We start from the raw sequence: 21,495 nt of genomic DNA, 5'->3' as shown, positions 1-21,495 counted from the left end.
AAATGAGGAGCCACCTTAAATGTTATCTCAGAAGTAAGTACAGCTCTTTCGCCTTCTCCCCTCCTGTAGCTGCAGTGGTGTGCACATTACAAGGATTGTATTTCAGGATCACGTTTGAGTCTTTCTGGAAAGGAATTTGAGCGAGAGAACAAAGACAGTGGGCTTTGCAAGTGGGAGCAAAACTCTCAAGGAGGTGAAAGCATCAACAAAAGTGCTGGGAGTAATTGCTCCTAAGGGCATGAGCATCAGTCTGAACAGGGTCACAGAACACAGCTTAAGCTTTTGGACTGGCATCAAGGAAACACTGGCTAAGAAATGACAGTCCTAAACCTGTGGCTGTGCCTCCTGAATTGACAAGAAAAGAAACTGAAGTCATTATCTAAATGTGTACATCTTGGTATTTTATTTCAATGTAGTCTTCAAACACACCGAAACAAATGAAATAAATTTTGGAGGAAAAAACACACGTTTCTCTGAGAGATATTTCTCTTGTCCATATGGATTTATAACATTACGATGTTAAAGATCATTAGCACTTAAGAGTCAAAAAAGCACCTTATTAGTCTTCATTGCCAACACAGCCCATTTTTTGTGTTATAAACAAAGGTATTTATTACTTTGCACACCCCTTCCTCAGCTTCTGAAGGGTAAACAGATTGAGAACTTCTCACATAGCTGACAACTGGAACTTTATATCACAAGAACAGAATAAAGTAAGTACATGCACACCAGCATCTCTGGAATCCTTTGTGCAACTGAACTTGGGTGGGCAATGAACATATTCGCCTTTTAAATTAATGCTTTACATACATTAGGCTGCAGATATATTCAGACAGTTGAAATTTGTAATTCAATCAGTGTTAACCTAGGAGTCCTTGTTTGTGTGTTGTTTCATTTTTTTAAACAAGCCCAGTAAATAGTTGACATCAGCACCCTGAAGTGTTCTTAGCAGCTGCAGTACACTTGTGGTAGACCACACAAGCAAGCACCTGAAAATTAATGCCCAATCATTTTATCATATGAAGTAATGAACATGGCTTAAAACACAGTGAAAATTAGTGTTTTTGTGTTTGTTTCTTTTTAAAATCTTTTCTAACTGGAAGGAGAAACAAGAAGCAGCTATATATCCTAAAAGATTCAAGGGCATGCTGCTATAGGACTGTTATGGCACAAAAAGACACTGAAAAGACACAGATAATGGACTGAGATGCCATTAATCTCTCAAAATTGTAAAACCAAAACCCTTCAATCCTCTTTTGCTAATCAGTGTTTGAATTGCTAAAGCCTGAACATATTTTCTCTTAGAGCTGTAAAATTATTACTATTCCTGTATTTTGCAGCAACTTTAGCTGTTGAAAAAGGATGCATCTTTCACCTATCTGTGGTTAAGTGGTACACTGTCAAGGACAGCTTTTATGAAATTCCAGTATCTACGAGCAACAAAAGTATAAGGAATGTGGTCATCTATAAAACATCCTTGGAAATAGCTTAAGTGCAGTAAGAAAAGCATCTATGTGTTTTGTTAGGATAAGGACTCCAGCTCTACATTTTTCCAAAGGAAACATTTATTCATAATGGACAGGAGAGTTTGTTACAGTTGTGCTGTGTTTTTGTTTTTGTTTCTCCAGAGGAAAGAGGTTGCCAGTTGCAATGAAGTCTTAGCTGAAGTGTGCTTTCATTCCTGTACCTGCAAAAATACCTTAATTTCTCTCAAAACAATATTAATCAATTAACAAAAGAGAATGGACACCAACATTTTTTGGTAGCTTGAGGTACCACATTCTCTAACTGTCCGCATACAAATCATTTCCTGAAACACACAGACCCCACAAGAAACTCGAATATTTTTGTTCACTGCATCTCTTTTTTTGCTGAATTACTGACAAAAATGCTACTGACTGCATGAGATATGCAAACATATGCAGAATATGTTTGCAGCATGCAGCCAAAAATCTGGAGTAGCTGCCTGCAAGCGACTTACTGTGAACACAAACGTGTACTCTACATCTAGTACATGCAGTTGGCTGACATTCCCAGAGTAAGTTATTCAGAGTTAGTCCAGAAAATTCTGAAATATGGCCTGTACAAACACGTGGAATAACATAACCTATCAAGGATGCTGTTGTCGCTGTCAGTGTTCTTCAAGGCAAAGGGCTAGAAAGCAGTGTTGGGAATTTTAGCTTGTAATTACAAGTCATAGGTTTTTGTATGTGTGTGTGTTTTATTTCTTATTTGAGAAAATGTTTTGACCACAAGACCAAATTAAACAATCTACTTCAAACACCTGATGCCTCTCCACTTCTTACATAGCACTGGACATGATGTTCAGTCTTCCCTAAGCCCAACTACTGCTTTCTCTTGCATGACTGTCCCAGCTGATCCAGTCTCTCTACACCACTTAGTGACACTGAGTTGTTGGGAGGCTGTAGGCTTATATCTGGAAGCGTCTTACAGGAGGACAAATATGCGGATGGAAAGAATATGCTGCAAAAAGGGTAATGCCTGTCATACAGCAAAATGGTCCTGTACCCTCCAAGACTCTAAAGCCAAGAGTGCTCCCTCATTTACAATGTAGTCAGTGAGTGGTTCACCTCAGTGGCCTACTAGAAACCCACAATAATTATTCATGAGCTATTTTCACCCTGCATGTATCACAGATTTTGTAGCTACTAGAACCAGTGAAGTTAATTTGACACAGATTAGAGTTATAATGTTAGTCTAGATGCAAATTTTGATTTTTACATAAACCACACTTTTTTTTTTCTTTTGTTTAAGAAAGCAGCAAAGTGCAAGCAGTCATTTGGGCATTCAATTTGCTAAAAATCTCAAGAAATATCAGAAAACATTTGATTGTAAAAAAGATTGTTGTCATAGAACAAAGAGGAAGAAAAATATTCTATTCTGATTCTTATGTACAAATCATTTCATTTTGCTAGCAAGCATAAGAATGTAAGTAATATAAAAACCTAAAGACACAGTATTTTCTTCGCCATAAATCACTACATACCTGTCCGTTATTACAGGTGCTCAAATTATTCACTTAATCTCTTAAAATAACACTTTTCTCTTCCAGCTGAAGAGCAGATATTAAATCACTTTCTCCTGTAAAGCATGATACCATAAACGTGCAACAGCAAACCATAATAGATAGAATTGTTAGATAAATAAATTTATTATTGCAAAATAACAAAACTAGATTTCCTTTCTAAAATTATTTTTTATGACCTATCAGTACTGTAGACTTCACATGAGAATCCAGCTTGTATTTAGAGGTATCTATTTCGAATGTACTCTCTGTACATGAGGAAGTCTTCTTTTCCCAGTGGCTGCATGTTTCCTTTTCCAGCCTGAATGTGCGCATGAAAAATCTCTATTGATTTCCTATCAGCTCTTGGAGGCTGGACTTCGTAAATATTATCTTGTGAAAAGGAGGAGATTGGTATTCTGGATAAAAAAAAAAAAAAAAACACAAAAGATATTTCTAAGTTTAAGTAAAAAAAAATGCATGGTTAAATAAGAGTACTTATTCTCCTTGAAATACATATATGAGAATCAATGAAAAGGTAACTTTGCACTTGATAATCTATTTACCTAGATTGTGAACACTACTGCAGACCTTGTAAGACCCGCTTTCCAAGTAGGGTAATTAGGTAAGATGTCACTAATCACATTAAGGATACTTTCTGTACTTCCCTCACTCTGTCCTCATTTTTTCATCCTTCCTCAGATCTGCTATGATCAGTAAGCACCCGAGCTGACCTGTGCCATACATTATAGCAGGTAACAGGAAAATGTTATTGAACTACCCACTTAGCAGCAATTATAACAACCAACTGATTATACTCTAAACCACCAAGCAGAAAGAAGTTAACAGATAAGAAATTTCCATCTAACTATAAGGAAACAGAAAACTTAGTACCAGCAACAGCACTCTCTATACACTGGGACAGCGGATATTTTATGAAAATATATTTTGAATAGCTCATAAAATACATGCTATCTTTGAATCCTAGTATTTAAACCTACTAATCTTATGAGAGATAGATGTAGTCTGAAAGTTTACAAGAACCTGAGTATGTCAGACCTTTTCTAAGCACTACTGTGAATCAGACTCACTCATAAGGTAGAAGCTGGTCTTTTAACTGCATCTCTTGAAAACTGCAAAGCCAGCAGCTCAAAGGAAATGATTGTTTCCTCTCTGCTCTGGGCTCGCAAGACCACATCTAGAACACTGTGCCCACTTCAGGGCCCTCCAGTACAAGACAGACAATGAAATACTTGGGTAAGTTCAGCAAAGGCCAACAAGATGGTTAGAGAGCTGTAGGACATGACATGTGAGGAGAAGCTGCAAGTGCTGAGTTTGTTCAGTCCAAGAGAAGAGAAGCCACAGCCGGCCTTATTGCCGTAGTCTCCAACTACCTAACGGGATGGTATAGATAGTATGCAACCAGACTATTCTTATCGGTGCATGATAAAAAGGCAGATTTCAGAAAGCGCATACAAATTGCAATGTGGGATATTCTGGTTAGGTAGAAGGGAACTTTCTTCCACTGTGAGGGGTGTCAGACACTGAATTGGTTGCTCTGAGAGGCTGGAGAACCTTGCTCCTTAAGGATATTCAAAACTCAAGTGTACATGGCCCTGAGCAGCCTAATTTGGTCCTGATCCAATCCCTTGCTCAGAGGAGATGACCTCCAGGGTCCTTTCCAATTTATAATATTCTATGGCTCTAAGCCAAATTCTTCAGCAGTAATGATGCGTTCTCCACAATCAACTGCAACGTAGTAACAAAACTATTTATACTCAATACATAATAAATGAATAAACTCTAAAAGTACCTGTGTAACAAATCATTTTCATTTTAAAGCACTTAGCTATTGTGAAAGCAGTATTCATAAATATACTATGTGCATTTCCCAGCAATATTTTACTAATTTATTTATAAAACACTCCCAGAGTTGAACAGTGTGGATGTTTTAACTGTTTGAGAGCAGATCAGTTTGGATTCTGTAACAGAACATTCAATGCCTAATACATTGACATCTGAAGGCAACCTATGCATTAACTTTTCCTTCTGTAAATACTACTTGATTTAGTGGAAGTCTAATTTTGAAATGAACTGCAAGAAAAAAACTATCTGACAGAACTCTGAGTTATCTAGAACAGTGGATGCAATGCACCTGTAAATCCTAAGCAGGAGAAATAAATCATTTATTGGTTATGAAAAAAATGACATATATGTTTTGAAGAGTTCTCCGAATCATCGGTTTAATAAATTTTGAGTTTGTATTTCAGCTGGAAAAGCTAATTTAACTCTTTAGATGGCTATTAAAATACATCTGCTTTATAAACACTCTCTGTAAATGAAGCTGCCAAAGTATTCACTACAAGAGGTACTGAACAATCCCTTCTCCAGTATATTCTCCCATATTTCAGCAAACAGGATTGAGAAACTACCTGTGGCAAAATTTGAAACTGGGCTACTGTTTCATGAGAAGTGATTTCCTTAGGTATTCACTGATTTTTCTATTGTCTCTCTGAGACTTATGGAATCCTTTGGGAATACGCTCTACTACTTAGCTGTGTCTGATGCTACGCTCCTTTCATTTGTGATTATGTGCCTTGGTTGCTCATTGCTCTTAGGCTGAGAGAAATGGTGAACAGTCATTTGCCTCCTCCACATCACTATTATACAACTAAATGTATTTCATTTCTCCTCACACACTAGTTATTTTCTGATCAACCTTAGAATCTTGTCATTTATGGAGATTTCCAAGGCCTACTACATCTTCTTTGATAATACATTGAGCAAAACTGCATTTAATACCTGAGATTTTTTTCAACTAGCTTTTTCCTTTGTCACCTACTACTTTAGTTAACGAAGACAAAATTTCTAAAAACTTTACATAACAGTGTATTGGAATAATAGCCAGTGGCTGAAAAACAGTCAGAATGCTATTATTGTATTAGCATATGCATACATTTTTGGACTCAGAACTTCTCAGCTACAAAACTACAGCAGCAACTTCCTGTCAAAGCCAACTATTTCCAAAAGCAGACATTAACCAGCCCAAATGCAAGGAAGATTCACATATATTAGCATCATTGCCATATTGGACAGAAATCACAGTCATGATTCACTATCTGGGTGCTCTTCAAGAAACGAGAAGTTACTTGTTTGTGTATAACCTCCTCTTTTAAAGGGAAAAAACAATGAATGGTGCTTTTGAAGAACTGAGACACTAAAATGATGGCATAGCTCTTCTATAAATGAAATACAGCAATGTTCTAGTTGTGCTATGGCCATGAACTAATGTTTGCAAGGTCAATTTGGAAAAAGCCCCACTTATTCCCAATCAACTGGAAGAGAAGTTTGGAGAAAAAGTTTCAGTACAACAGCCAGAGAATATCAGCCCATTCAGAACTACCCAGCATTTATACTGTAATAGCAACCATTTGATTTCCAGAGATGTAAAATTACAAGGCTACCTCTGAATTAAAACTTAGTGAAAACTGATAATGCCAGATTAAAAAATAAAAAACTAGAATGCAGAATTGACTTACTTTGATTTTAAACAAGATGGGACTACAACAGAAATTTCCTTTCAAGCCCTTCTGACCATCTCAAACCAATCAAGTAATTTATACTATACTCCCTTCCTATGAAACACAATAAATTGACTAGCAAGATGAAATACTTTTATAAAAAAGTGAAAAACAACTGCATAGATTTAATATAATAATGCAAAAAAAATGTTTTTTTCTAACTTGTCTGGGAACTGAAGACAAACATTGTACTTGCAAAAGGTTTATACACATAAGCCATGATACTTCCTGATTTTACTGAGTTCTCAGCAAGTATAGTGCAAATTTAAAACATCTACATTTGTGCTTTCTCTCTTGGGACTATGCTGAATGGCACAGAATATTGGTTGTTCAGTTGTTATAACTACAGCATCCAAATAAAATACGACATTTAACTGAAATCCAGTAGAGCCCCTCGTCTTACCGTCACTTCTGGACAACCACTTATCAGAGCTACAGACATTACATCGAAAACTGTCCTACTATAGTCCTAGTGCACAAAGAAGAACAGCCAGAAGAAGCAATGCTGCTAAAATTGTTTTTTTCTTCTTTCAGAGGAGACAACTGCATGCACCTCCTGGGACCTCTGCGAGGGAAAGGGGAAGTCATTTAAATAGATGTCCCTCAGATCTAAATTCCAGGGAAGAAGAGTGAAGTGTGAAAAATGACACCTCTAATTCTTCTTCTTTGTTACTCTTACTGATTATACACAGAGTTTGTTATAAGGAAACCTGTTCAGTGCATTTCCAGTCTGGACTGCTCTTCCCAAAAGTAATTGATGCATCAGCTCCAGCCCCAAATTTCCACTGAAGCAAATCATGGAAACATGCTTATTCCAGACTACAACCAGCTAATTTTCAGCAACATATCAAGAAACTGCTCTGAATTATATTGAACTTTAATAGTTACATGGGATGGTTGCAATTTAGCGTCTCAGTGACACCACTGTTGGCTGCAAAAGTGGCAGTACTAAAAATGAACCGAGACAGCTCTCTTTTTTTAGACACTTAACTGCATTACATGTACAATGCACATTTCTGTTGTATCATTAAAACAGCAGAGCATATGAGTTGGCCAGTGCCAGCTCAGAGCTAATTGAACTTGGCTCTGTGCTCATATCATTTATACCATAACCATACTTCACCAGTTGGTCTAGCATTACTATAGTAAAGTGTGCATTAAAAATTCCTGCTCTGCTCCATGTTCTCTGTATAAAATGTATTTTATCTGGGTGGAGAAATGGGAGGAAGTTTGATCCTAGGTATCTTAGCAACATTACAGTGCACTCAAAAAGGTAAATGCAGTGTTTTAAAATTAAAATGTAATTGCCCATTCTTTATAATTTAATTACCAAATGCTGATCAATTTAATCATAAATTTGGTAGAAACTTTAAAATGCAGAGTTGTGTGGACAACTCCATTAGATGCTGCAATGTCTGATAAGTTAGATTTTACGTGTACTGTAATTGGAATAAAAATTTAGTGTAAATGGGGTAAAAAGGATTGTGCACAAAAGGCAGCACACTGTTGTTGGTGTAATAAGTATTAAAAATATTCCTTAAATCACTAACTTCTGAAGCATTAGATATTAAGAAGTGATTGAAATGTAAATTCTGAGAAGTAATGCCTCTTATAGGAGAAATTACAACTAGTATTTCTTTAAGGGCCAATCACATGAGTTCCAAAGCAGATAAAATTCTGACCCAATTTTGAATACTGCAATTTAGTTTTGTTCAGCTATGACTACTACAGCTGAGAAAACAATCTAAAATCTATTCCTACTCTTAGAACAGTAGAGACAGAATAAGTGTTCACCTTTTAAGAGGTAAAGAAGAAAAACAAACAAATTACTAATTGCTGGTACTGTGGCTAGTAATTTCTGAAAATCATAGCCACTGCATATTGCTCAGGTCTGATTTATGCAGCTCTTGGTGTTGAACGTTAATATTTTTTGCAAGTTTCTCCAAGATCTGACTTTTGGAGCAATTTGTTTCTATGCTGATAGACATCACATCAGTTTCCCTAAGGAACCAGGAATCTATGGAGGGATAGATCTACTCTCGGTCTCAGGGCAAAAGATGTTACTCTGAAAGATGTTATGCTTGAAACATAAACCAAACTTAAACATAAACATTACTGCAAGTAACTTCAAGGTAAGACTCCGGTCCTTCCACAGTTGTACTTGTTTTAGAACCTGTATAAAAACCCCTTGTCTATGCAAAGAAAATTGTTTTCATGTTAAATTACATGAAAAATATTACATATTGCATGTTTTCAAATCTTACAATACTGTAATGCTCTGTCAAATTACAAATTGAAGGTCAGAATTCTCTGCAGGTGTTTTACAGATGTTCTAGGAAACCTAGTCAAAGTACACATCACTACAAGCAATACAGGAAACAAGACAAAAACCATTACCAACAAGGTCAGTTATAAAGTCACCAGTCATCCACAGTTTGGCTGCATACCTAAAATCAAGTTATATCTTACCAAGATGTAGAAAGATTTTGCTAAGTTGCATCATAGAAACATTCGTCTGTTCTAGAATTAAACATGTATAGCTAAAGAATCTGCAAAAAGTTAACTCTTTCTGCACAGAATGAATTCTTGTTCTTCCTTATTTTAAATTGTATTGTGATTCCTGTCGAGGCTTCTTAATCTTAGAATTCTGTGGTACTATACTGGAATGTAAACTAATACTAAAATGTGTCTTTTTATGCTTTTCTTAAACAAAACAAAGCTCTTATTTCAAAAGAGTTGAAACTTCTGTAGATTTCACCCTCTGCAATTACACTCTCACCAAATCAGCATTTTCTTTTATTTTTCATTAATAAATTGCATGAATAATATTGTGGAAATTCAACTTTTCTATTTTTTTTCCCAGAGTGCTTGTTTCTTCTAAGCCTCACTAACATATTCTTCCAGTTGATTACAACACACTAACATGGGTGTTTTTCAGTATTAGTACCAAACACTATTCCATCTATATTTATATCTAGGTGCTTGTAAAGCAGACTGCTTTTCAAAGCACCCACAGCTTCTGCAGATATTTACCTAGTTTAAAGCATTCAAGCTGAACCTCTAGCAATGGCATTTAACATCAGAACACTGTAATAACTTAAAAATATCATTATCTAGCACCAAAAGACGATACCTACTCAAATGTAGTTGGCCTGCCTAGTCAACTAGAAACTGAACAGTTATTAAGCAAAACCAAAACATATCAAAACCCACTACACTAATTTGATGCTTTCTCTATTTATTGATTTGTTTCTAAAGACATGACATATCTGAAGCACTTGTAAGTCAAAGTCACTTCCTTAGACTTGATGAAACTTGGACAACAAAGTGTATTTTGAGCATTTAGTTACTTAAATCTCAATTTTCAACATGCTAAAAATGCTTTGAGAGAACTTCAGTTTCATGCATGCCAATTTTGATTAATAACCCCACAAGAAGCAATGGGCACATTCTGAAACACAGGAAGTTCCATCTAAATATGAGGAGGCACTTCTTTACTGTGAGGGTGACAGAGCACTAGTACAGATTGCCCAGAAAGGTTGTGGGGTCTTCTTCTCTGGAGATATTCAAAACCTGCCTGGATGCCATCCTGCGCAATGTGCTCTAGGTGATCCTGCTCGGCATGGGGGTTGGACTAGATGATCTTCAGAGGTCCCTCCCAACCTCAGACATTCTGTGATGCTGTGATATTAAGCTGTAAATGTTTATGGAGTGCTTGTATTATCCAGTCATTTAATTAAAGGCATTTATCTAACATTATTCAAGTAAAAATCTAATCTGATGAACAGGTTTAATAACTTAACAGTAGAGTCACAAAGGAGAGCATGTTATTTAGGACTAGGCTATCATATATCCCTGAGAGATTTGTATTTCTACGTCCTCCCAATGAAAATTACACAGATAGGAATGCAAACTCCAAGTCCTGAATGACAGCATCCTTGAAACGCAAAGAGTTAGAGCAGTTATTTTCATCCCACTTGTGACCAGGCTTCATGGTGTTACCATCCCACTAAGAGTAGTATTGTCTCTACAGTAAGAGAAGATATGGTTACAGCAAACTTACAGTTATAGCTTTGGTTTCAGCAAATATGTTTCACACTTCAAAGAACTGGTGCATGGACTACTTAGCTCACAAGTACAACAGTCACCAGAAAGCCACAAGATTAGTTCTCCTCAAGTCTCTAAAGAGTATCTAAAGGAGACAAAGCATACTCTATTGTCTTGTTTGAATCCTAAGTAAATATAAATATATTATAAATATATTATAAAAAATATAAATATAAAAATATATTATAAAAAATATGGTGAGCAACTTTTTTACACAGGCAGATAGCAAAAGGACAAGGGGAAACTTTTAAACTAAAAGAGGGGAGGATTTCGATTAGACGTTAGGAGGAAATTTCTTACTCAGAGGGTGGTGAGGCACTGGCACAGGCTGCCCAGAGAAGCTGTGGATGCCCCATCCCTGGAGGTGTTCAAGTTCAGGTTGGATGGGCCCTGGGCAACCTGGTCTGGTGGGAGGTGTCCCTGCCCATGGCAGGTGGGTTGCAACTAGATGATCTTTAAGGTCCCTTCCGACCCAAGCCATTCTGCAATTCTGTATGACAACTAGAATAAAAATCTGAATGATTTTGGAGCACCACACCAGAGGCTCACTATTAGATGTTGTCTCAGCAGCTCATTCTGCACATTCAAAATAAAAGGAGGAAAGAATCTAGTTAATAAATGAAGCACTGTGAGAGAAAGGGCATCATCCCTGGTTCATGATAGTACATACTGTACTACAGGGGTGAAAAGACTGTAGCTCTTACTGAAGTTATAGGAAATGCTCATTATTTTGCACCATCGGTGCTTATAATGGAACCAACTAGTATAATTATTTCCAATATGAAAGAGAATATATTACTCCTCGATAAATACTATACTCAAATGCATAGGGGAAAATACTATCTTTTGACTTATGCAGTATGTATGTAAATCTACTAATAATTAGGCAAATGACAAGCAAGTTATTGAAGGTGACACTACTTTAAGATTAATCAGGATATGAGCTTATAATTTCTAAAGTTACTTGTTGACTAATTATGAATGCACTTTACTTTTGCCTTTGTTCCCACAGCAGTGTCAAAAAACCATTTAGATATTTAGCAAAGGTTTTATGTAAAAAATAAATATACTAACCATTCTTCAGATACCTTATTCATTTATTTCTGCCTTTCAACATCAGGACTTCCCCCCCCAAGAACTCCAAAGATTTAAATACATAGAAAGATGATACACTCAATAACAACTGTTTGTTTTGTGCAGTTATAAGGAAGTGATGCCATGTTTACTTAGCAAATTTAACATAATTTTTTTTCTAATCCTCCCAGAAACAGACCTTATACGAACAAATTCATATGGAACTACTGAATGAACAACACAATTGCTCTGAACAGAGGTAATCAGCTCTCAAAAGTAACAGTTTTCAAAAGTAGCTAGGGCTGTAAAACACTCCATTAGAATTACAAAATGTTCTGCTGTATTTTTACTTTAATATTTTAAAGTGGTATTGTCAGATTAAAAATACTCCAGTAAAACATTCAATTAGTTAACAGAAATTGAAAATTACACATTTAACGTCAAGAGAATTTTGAAAACATGGACTACATGATACATCTTTGAAGAAGGTCCATTTTTTAAAGATTTAAGGAGAACACAGCTCTGTACCATACTGCAGGTATCACTGAATTGTTCTCCTGCTTGAGCTTCATCAATGCCCTGCATAACAAAATAGGATAGTAGACATATATGGATTAATTAAAGTTGGTGTAAGCATTGTTGCTATATTGCATAGGCCACAATGTACAGAGGCACTGAAAACACCTTGTACCCTGATATATGCAACCAGCTAGCTGCTCTTCATTAAAGCATATCTACACTCTTCTCCAGAAGTGATACAGTGAATCAAAACACTCAATTCCTTGTTCAAGAGGAAATCAAATTTCTAGCACTCCTAGATTATTTTTATCACACTGCAGGGAGTACTAGGAAACTAGGTACAGGTGCATGGTGTCAGCCAACAGCAATTATACCACAGTACTCAACAAAGTCTTTCTTCAGATACACCATAATACATTGTACTAAAAGAATCATGTTTGTCCTTGTTCAAGTGTCACTTTTTTACTTCTAATCTATACTTGCAGTTTCTAAATTTAGGCCAGAAGCTTCTTTCTTCATTATTTCTACAGTGCATATTCACGTTCATAAATGTGCTAATAAAGTGTGCTCTACAAAATTGACTTGTCCCGTAACAGTATATATGAAATCTAATCTACTGGCTCAAATACTTAAAAAGCATACCTTAAGTAATAGTGAGTTAAGAAACATTTATATTGGTTTTATGTAGTTGATACATACAAATGGCCACAAGATTTAAGGCTGTGAGCAATTTTACAATCTAAAAAGGATGTAAATAAAAGATTTCCTTGAAAAGTGTGGAAATGACATAGATGCAAAAATTAATCATGCATAGGACATTTATATAACTGTATTCTATCTCACTGCTGATAAGAAACCAAAGTTTTAGACTGAGTACTTCATTTTACTATTAAAATGACTGGGGTTTAATTGCATTTTTATCTGCAAGGAACTACTGGAACTACATTTTAAAATGTACCTAGCACCATTTTTTTTGATTTCTTGAAGAACTACTGGAGAAATAAGGGAACATACAGCCCAACAAAACGCAAGATGTGCCTCAGCTGCTGGTACTGAAAACTCTCTCTCAACCTAATCTTGAGCTTAATATGTTTATAACATTTTATGTCTAAGAGGTTAGTATTCTCCAAGGAAATTTCTGATTCAGAGCACCAATTCAAATATTAGCACACAGGAAGAAAGCTTCATTGTTCCAGAATTGAAGAACATGCTTTTAAAGAATGGCTACATTTACGACTTTTTTTGAAAGAACATTCTGTTGCCATCCAAACAATACTTCAAAGTTTTTAAGAAGTTGCAAAACTAAAGATTAAGTTGTTGGGGTTTTTTTTGTTTGTTTTTTAAGCTGTACAAACATAGACTTTTAGGAAAAAACAAACAAACAAACACAACCAACTACCAGCTATAAAATACTGTTTCCTCTCAGATCTGCACAGAAGAACAAGTTTGGTAGAGCTGGCAGAGAAAGATGAGCTGTATGATTTTAATAGGAGGAGTGACAGTAGGCACAGATTTGCGTGCTCTATGACTTTGACACTTCCACAATACAGATATGCAAGGAAATTATACTTGAGAAAAGAATAAAAAGAATGTCTGACTCCACCCATATGCCATCACAATTATATGCATGGACTCTCTTTATTGTGTTGATTTTACAGCAGTAGAGCATGGGGAACAATTTATTCTAAGTTAAGGGGGCAAGAAAGGAATCATAGAATGGCTTGCGTTGGAAGGGACCTTAAAAACCATCCAGATCCAACCCACCTGCCATGGGCAGGAACACCACCTGCTAGATCAGGTTGCTCAGGGCCTCATCCAACTTGGTCTTGAAGACCTCCAGGGATGGGGCATCCCAACCTGAATGATTGTCTCCTACAACTGTCAAAAACACACTGGGAGACTTTGCAATTACACAAATAGAATCACCTTTGCTCAAAGCAAAAATATTCCTATTGTTATAAAATGATTTCTTAATAACCATTTCCTTTCAAAACACTCTGAGTTGTTCCTTCATGTTTAAAAACAATTTTACAGTTTGCCAACCTACCTTACTATTTTAATACCCATCAGGTGTAATTCATTATAAAACTACAGATATATTCATCTACGAAGTGTAAGCTTATTAATGATGAACAATGCACAGTGGTGCCATCAATTTAAATATATATAATATCAAATGACTAAGAACTGATATTAGGTAGTATTTGTCTTATACACAATAATAGATTTGTTCCATGGTATCCTGCTCCCTCATTAGACACCCACAGTCTTTATTCCTGCTCAGGCAAGAGCCGTGTTCAGGCTTTCCCCACTTCATCAGCACCCAGGGAATGGACTAGAGGGAGTGCAGGAAATAAAGCTCATGTGTCTAAATCAGAGGATTGCTATAGAGGTCTGTAGTCCTATGGAGTGGCAGTGTTGTCAGGCAAGAGATCACGTACTCAGAAACAAAAGCAAGTAAAAGTCTGCCATGGTAAAACTTCAAGCAGCTTGCAGTACAGGGAGATTTCAACTGGGAATTTAGGAGCTGATCATCTAAATGTCAATACCTGCATCAATAATAGTATGATTCTTGAATAACACCATGATCCAATGTTTTTAGTATTAAGAAAAAATTCAAATGATCTGTCCTATCACTAGAGGACATTCTTGTACAGTGATAATCAATCCATAATCACAAACAGTTACATTCCTTATTTCAGTGTAAATTAAAAAGGTGCACCTATTATAACTTGAATTTTATTTTTCAGCTTAACAGAAAATTGGAAGTAAAAAAGAATACATAGAAGTTATTCCATATAGCAGATATCCCTACAGAGTGATACTCCTACCATCCTACCTCAATTGTCTGGCTTTGTTGAATACAGCCCCCGTATGAATCTTTTGGGATTAAGTATTCAAGCAGTGTTTTGTTGACAGGAAGCATTTCAACCTTGATTTTCCCTTTCCTGAGGAAAATGTCGTGGATTTTAATTGCTCACATAACATTTATGCAGACTCAACATGCTCTTTTGTTGAAATGCACTGCATAGTGATTTAAGCTAGCACAGATCCTCTGACTTCAGTGACACAGATAGGCATCAAGTGCTCAAAACAAAGCAGGAATCCATTCCCCCTTTACCCTACTCTCCCCGGCACTGGACCATCCATTAGAAAAATAAAAATAGAAAAATATCCCATTTGACCTCCCAAGACTACATAAATGTACATTAAAATAAATACAGGGCATTTGTAGCTTTCTTAGGACAAATAAACTCAAGGTTACTGCACACTAAACTCTGAATTGCAATTTTGAAAGTTTTTTATGAAGGAATATACATCAACCAACCTCTTTCAAGCAACCTTTTTCAAAAGCAATTGTATAACCAAGCATATACTCAATAACTTCAGCATTTTATGTAGTGATAAATCATGAATGCTAAGAATTTAGAATGCAAAAATTTTGACACAACAAAACCTAAAAAATAAACAAGTTAAAAAACAACAACAAAAATGCACTTTTTAAGTTACAAGGGAGAAGTATGAACCTGATTCTTCATGCTATGTACTGAATCCTCAACAGAAGTATGTCTCTCTAACATCAAATTTACCAGATAATTTTTTAGGTCTAATGACAAAAGTAAATACAAAAAGACTAAAAGAAAAAGAATACTTACAAATTTATAACTCTATCCAAATGGAGTTTTGAGCAAAATTGCTGGCTGCTCTTGTCTGGTTTATGTTGACTCTGTCCCAGCTGAACAAATCTGTGAAAAACAGAAGAGAGGAGAGTACATTGAAGAAAATGAATGAACTATCCCCCAGACCTTCAACAGATGAAAGAAAGTGACACAAACAATGAGTCTTTAAGTAAAAATATGCAAGCCACTAATGAAAACCTACCCCTGTGGTAAATAAGAGGGAGTTTTAAAACCTCACAACAGGTGCATGTGAATACTCAGCAGCTTCTTTTAGCTTGAAAAAAGTTTGCCTATTAAATTAATAATCACGTAGGAATTCAAGGGGCAGAAACAGGCCTCTGCTCCTACAAAACAGCCCTCAACAGTCACCTCCTTTGTCTTCTTCAAAGCAGTCAGTTGGGTAACCTATGGTAAAAGTCAACACAAGAGACAGAAAGTCCCTCAGGTTTTAGATTTAAGTCAGCCCTCAGACAAACTCAGTCTAGTCCATTCAGGTGAAATGGTGGCAGTCCAGTTCACAAGCACAACCTTTTGGGAGAATTTCCCCATCTCCAAATGTTTGCTGGAAGACACCGAAGACGTAAAATACCATAGGTTTTTTTTTTGTCCTTTTTTTTTTCCTCTTGGTAATCAATTGGAAGGAAATAGAGAAAAAAAGTTAATTCCTAGTCTAATAAGACAAGTCAAAGGGTTTCAAATATACGAGTGTGTACTTAACTCACATTTACACTCAATTTGTTCACTCTCTAAAACTGTGCTACTGTAGATGGAAGTCAATGTTAGTTGTGATCTTAATTCAATTTTCTAAGGCAGAGTTTGTTTTTAAATAGTAAACTCCCATTTAACTTAAAAATAGGTTTATTGCTCTATTTCAGAAATATTTACTTCATTTTAGCAGGGGGCAATAAACAGTACAAAAGCAATTACAAGGAATACTATCCAGAAGACAATGGAATAATACATTCCCAAACAACTGATTGTGGCTTTTCTTTCTGTTCCATCCAGATTCTATACTTTAGCACTGAAAGCATCAGAAAAATGCAACATTACATTTCTAGATAGGAGAATTATCAGAGGAAATAGTTAACTATCTTCTAGCGCAGGAGTCTGCTATTGAACCAAAGTGAAAAAAAATGTTTATTTGAACACAAATAAGGGCAAACTAAAGGTGTATTTTCATTAATTGCTTCAAATTATCCAATATTCTGAAACATACAAGGCCCAAATCATTACAAGTAAGACATCAGTAAGATACCAGACTTCAGTAGGATACCATGCACAGCTGATCTGCAGTATACATCCTCAATTTATTCCTATTTTGATGAGAATTAACACAGATTATCTCAGACATCAGTGAAAATGCGATGAACAGATTCAAATTATTTTTCATTTGCATATATACTTTATATGTATCAGTTAGTAACTTAATCTGAGGTACTTTATATCTGTGAGTCCTCGGAGAGTAATAAACTGATGCTAACAAAGACAAAAATATGCAACATGTCCAACAATGTCAAGTAGAGCCAAGATCTTCTATCTCTATTTCCATCATTATAATAATAGAAGGAGATTTGAAGTAAGAACTATAATCATACTGTGAAATAAATTGCTGCTATTCTCAAATGCTGTACATTATAATAAAGGATGTATGTAAAATCTATACTTTCCACATAAATCAGCACATCAGACCATAAATAGCCCTATGTCATGCTATATAAAAGACGTAAGACTCTGTAACTGTTGTATTTTTAAAATCTGCATTCCTTGAGGGAAGTGAAATAAATGCAAGCTTTTTTGGTCTTGAACAGGATATGAATGGGGAGCTTCAAAGCCCCCATGGAGTTTACAGTGTTATTGTAACAATATGAATGTTGGTCCAGCCTGAAAAATTGTAAAATGCTCATCTGCACAAAGTAGCTTGCAGTAGACAACAATCAGCACTGTCTGCGTTGGGTTTATGTGTCAAGGTTTTGGTAGCAGGGGGCTGCAGGGGTGGCCTCTGTGAGGCAGAGCCCAGCAGCTGCCCCATGTCTGATCAGAGCCAGCTCCAGATGGCTCCAAAAGGGACCCGCCGCTGGCCGGAGCAGAGCCAGGGAGTGACACTGGATGGGCCTCTGGGAGAGCAGATTGAAGAAAGGGAAAAAAAACAAACTGCTGCACAACAGCAGCTGGGAGAGAGGAGTGAGCAAGTGTGAGAGAAGCAGCCCTGCAGACCCCCAGGTCAGTGCAGCAGGAGGGCAGGAAGTGCTCCAGGCACCACAGCAGCAGTTCCCCTGCGGCCTGTGCAGAGGCCCCTGGTGGAGCAGGCTGTCCCCCTGCAGCCCATGGGTCCCACACAGAGCAGATCTCCACGCTGCAGCCCATGGAGGAGCCCCCGGTGGAGCAGGAGGGGCAGAGAGTGACCATGAAGGAGCGGAGGAGATGAAGCATTAAGGACTGACCACAGCCCCCATTCCCCATTCCCCTGCACTGCTCGGGGGAAAAGATGTAGACGGGAGTGAATGGAAGGGAAGGTGTTTTTACTTTGCTCCAGTGTGTTCTTAGCACTATGCAATAAATTACACAAATCTCCCTATGCTGAGTGTTTTACCTATGAGGGTAACTACAGAGTGATCTCCCTGTCCTTATCTCAGCCCAAGAGTCTTTTTCATCATGTTTTCTCCTCTTGCTCTTCTGAGGAGGGAGCGTGAAACAGTGGTGTGGTGGAGCTCTGCCAGCCATCAGTGTGAAAACACCACACCGGGCCATTTCCAAAATAACTGCAACTAACTTACATAGCAAAGGATACTTGGCAAATTGGCACCCATCTTCTAGTGATTAAAGTAAAGAACTGAAGTTAGAGATATGTTAAAAACTTCATCAGAGGTAATGAGAAACATCCTCCTCAACCTGTATCAAGTGAACCATCTTCAAATTACACCGTACATAATGAATAGCTAGAAACAGGAATTGCAAAGCACAAAAGAGTGCAAGAAAAGTAGCTACCCCTAAACAAAAGTTAACAGAAAAATAGTTTTTAAATATGAAGAAAATTACTGTTTTTTCCTTAAAATGTTTAAGAGGATAATTAATAGTCAGGATTAATGAACTAAGACATAACATATCATCAAACCAGAAAAGATCAAAGTGAATCAGAATATCCATCACAAATTAAAGATGATTCAAATACTAGATAGTCACTGCTATTACACATTAGAAAACAAATGCACACAAGCTCATTTCAGTGCATGCCTCCCAAGTATTCACTTCAGTATACACATGATGTTTATCTGAGATGACGTGTAGTTTTCTTGAACCCTTTTCAAACCCCATTAATTCTACAGTCAAGCAGGTGTTTGAAACACGCGTTTGTTAAGCTAATGTAATTGATTTGCACTCCTGGTGTCTTGCATAAGCAATTGCTCTCTTGGCAACAGCATTCCAAGCCTTTAGGAAGTTACAGGGTCTTCAATTTGCCTTCAAGTTTCTCCAACTGATCTCTGGTACTGAATTCCCATTATTCTGACTAGCTTTCAAAGAAAAAGACTGCCACTTGGGAAATGATGTCCTTAACCAGGGAGTTGTATAAGTAACTTTTCAGTTCAATTCTAGTTGCAGTTCATCTGCAACTGAAACTATTCTAGTGAAACTATTCTGTGATATTGAGGAATGAATGTGAGAATAGCTTAAATACACATTTTTTTAAACAATGGCATCACACAACTAGTGCCCTATATGGGGTTACGGTGATTCAGAAACAAGTGTTCCTGATACAACAGGAGTCACTCCCTTTTGTTGGAGAAGCATACTATTAATTTGCTCATTGCTCTGTGGGAGTTGGCAGTTCATGACTCCTGCAGGAGTGGTAACAACTGTCCTATACAGGACAAAAGTCCAAGTTACCCTTGAAATAAAAGCAGAAGTTTTTGTAGCTGCTACAATTTAGTTGGAGCTGGGAGGTGACACCTTGATGCCTGCACACCAGCTCTTACCTCCAACCGCTCACAGTAAGCCAGCAGCTCCTGAGAAGCGACTGCACATGCTGTGCAGCATGCTGCCTCACATTGTAGCAGTTTACAACAAAGTGCAGGAACTGAGCGGGAACTTGCTGGGCCACCTGAAGAGCTGTATTCTGTCTTGCAATATGCTGTACCTTACTCTCATTTCCTGTACGTATGGTTCGAGTTCATGAAACCAATTATTACAAACCAATGGCAGCATGATGCAGTTCAAAATGAAGTATGTAAGAGCACATTATTACACACACTACATTTCATGCTGTGCATATAGATTTATAAACACAAGCACATGTAAACCCACACACCACATATATTTGTGTGCTGTTACTTCATGCAACTTTGGTAATGCCAACAGCCAAAGTCTCTTCTGTCCTCTCCTGAAATTTACAGTAGAAATACCTGTCACCTGAATATCCATGCCCCTAGAGTGTGCTGCTACCTGCTTCCTCTATTTTCTCAACTTTACTGTCCAGAGCCTATATCAGATTTAGCAATGGCCTCAAAGTCTCCCTATAATTTGCACTATTTCGTACTTCAAGCTTGAATAGTCAAGATGTTTCAATAAAAAAATTTGCTATTAATCAGAAAAACATTTTTCCTTAGGCATCAAAAGTCACACAACTATTTACATTCAAGTAAAATGTACAGTTAACACATAACTCTATGAATAAGATATGTTAAAAAAAACACTTCTGTTCTTTTGTATACATGTTTATAGAAAAGGCTGATTCAATTCTGATCAATTTGCATTAGTGTAATTCAGTATTTGAAAGAAAAAAGGAAAAATCACAGACTACATAGTTTAGAACCAAGGAACCACTCCGAATATGGAATTTGCTTATTAATTGCTAGGAATATATTTAGTATCAGGTATTTCTATCAAAGTATCTTTCATTTGATTTAAGTTCCAAATTTTGCATTTGGAGACATATGCATTACTTCCACTGAATTTAGAGTTGACACAGCCATCTGAAAATGGTTTGATTTTAAAAAGTAGCACAGTATTTGGATACATCCAAATATGCCTAGAATTTATAATTTAAATAAGCTTCAAAGAAGCCCTTTTGGCAAGCTGTATTTAACTAGCTTCAGTTATCTTTTAATGATTACAGCTGGAAACTTGATCTCACCTTGTGTATATTTTGAGATCATCTTCTGAAGGAACATCTGAAAGATTAACTCCATACACATCTTTGGTGGACTGAACTACATTCTGGAACATAGTAAGAACAAACATTCAGACCAAGGATACTGTAACAACATCCAAACACAAATTTGCTTTCAAAAAGAGTTATTTCTAAATCTGAAAATAATTTTAAAAGTTCTGGAAAAACCAAACAAGTTTCTCATATACATAGTAATGTTAGAAAGTTTTCTTTAAATAAAAATCATTTAGTAAAAAAATTCTTCAAGACATTTGTTCAACAAGAAAGTAAAGGATTTTTGAAAGATTTACATCAGAGAAAACAACATAATCAGGAAAATAATTTATATTTATAGGGCATATAAAG

At 36.5% G+C, this 21,495-nt stretch overlaps 1 protein-coding gene across 3 annotated transcripts in view; it reads right to left on the bottom strand.

The window, feature by feature from the left end:
* The window catches only part of FIG4 (FIG4 phosphoinositide 5-phosphatase), a 92,030-nt gene that overhangs the window by 22,118 nt on the left and 48,417 nt on the right, over positions 1–21,495 (bottom strand). The window contains exons 21-23 of one of the 3 annotated variants that reach the window (XM_035564834.2): positions 21,115–21,197; positions 15,963–16,052; positions 382–3,444 (exon numbers count right to left, since the gene is read on the bottom strand). In XM_035564834.2, the coding sequence (XP_035420727.1) occupies positions 3,267–3,444; positions 15,963–16,052; positions 21,115–21,197 (351 nt within the window). In that variant the 3' untranslated portion in view covers positions 382–3,266. Of the gene's footprint in view, positions 1–381; positions 3,445–11,794; positions 12,367–15,962; positions 16,053–21,114; positions 21,198–21,495 lie in introns of those variants that run through there. The other 2 variants (XM_035564835.1, XM_050709848.1) reach the window with 2 other exon arrangements.

This window comes from Cygnus atratus, chromosome 3, assembly GCF_013377495.2.
Source record: "Cygnus atratus isolate AKBS03 ecotype Queensland, Australia chromosome 3, CAtr_DNAZoo_HiC_assembly, whole genome shotgun sequence".
Classification (NCBI taxonomy): domain Eukaryota; kingdom Metazoa; phylum Chordata; class Aves; order Anseriformes; family Anatidae; genus Cygnus; species Cygnus atratus.
Note: the sequence above shows the minus strand (reverse complement) of the source record. Positions and strands in the feature narration are given on the sequence as shown.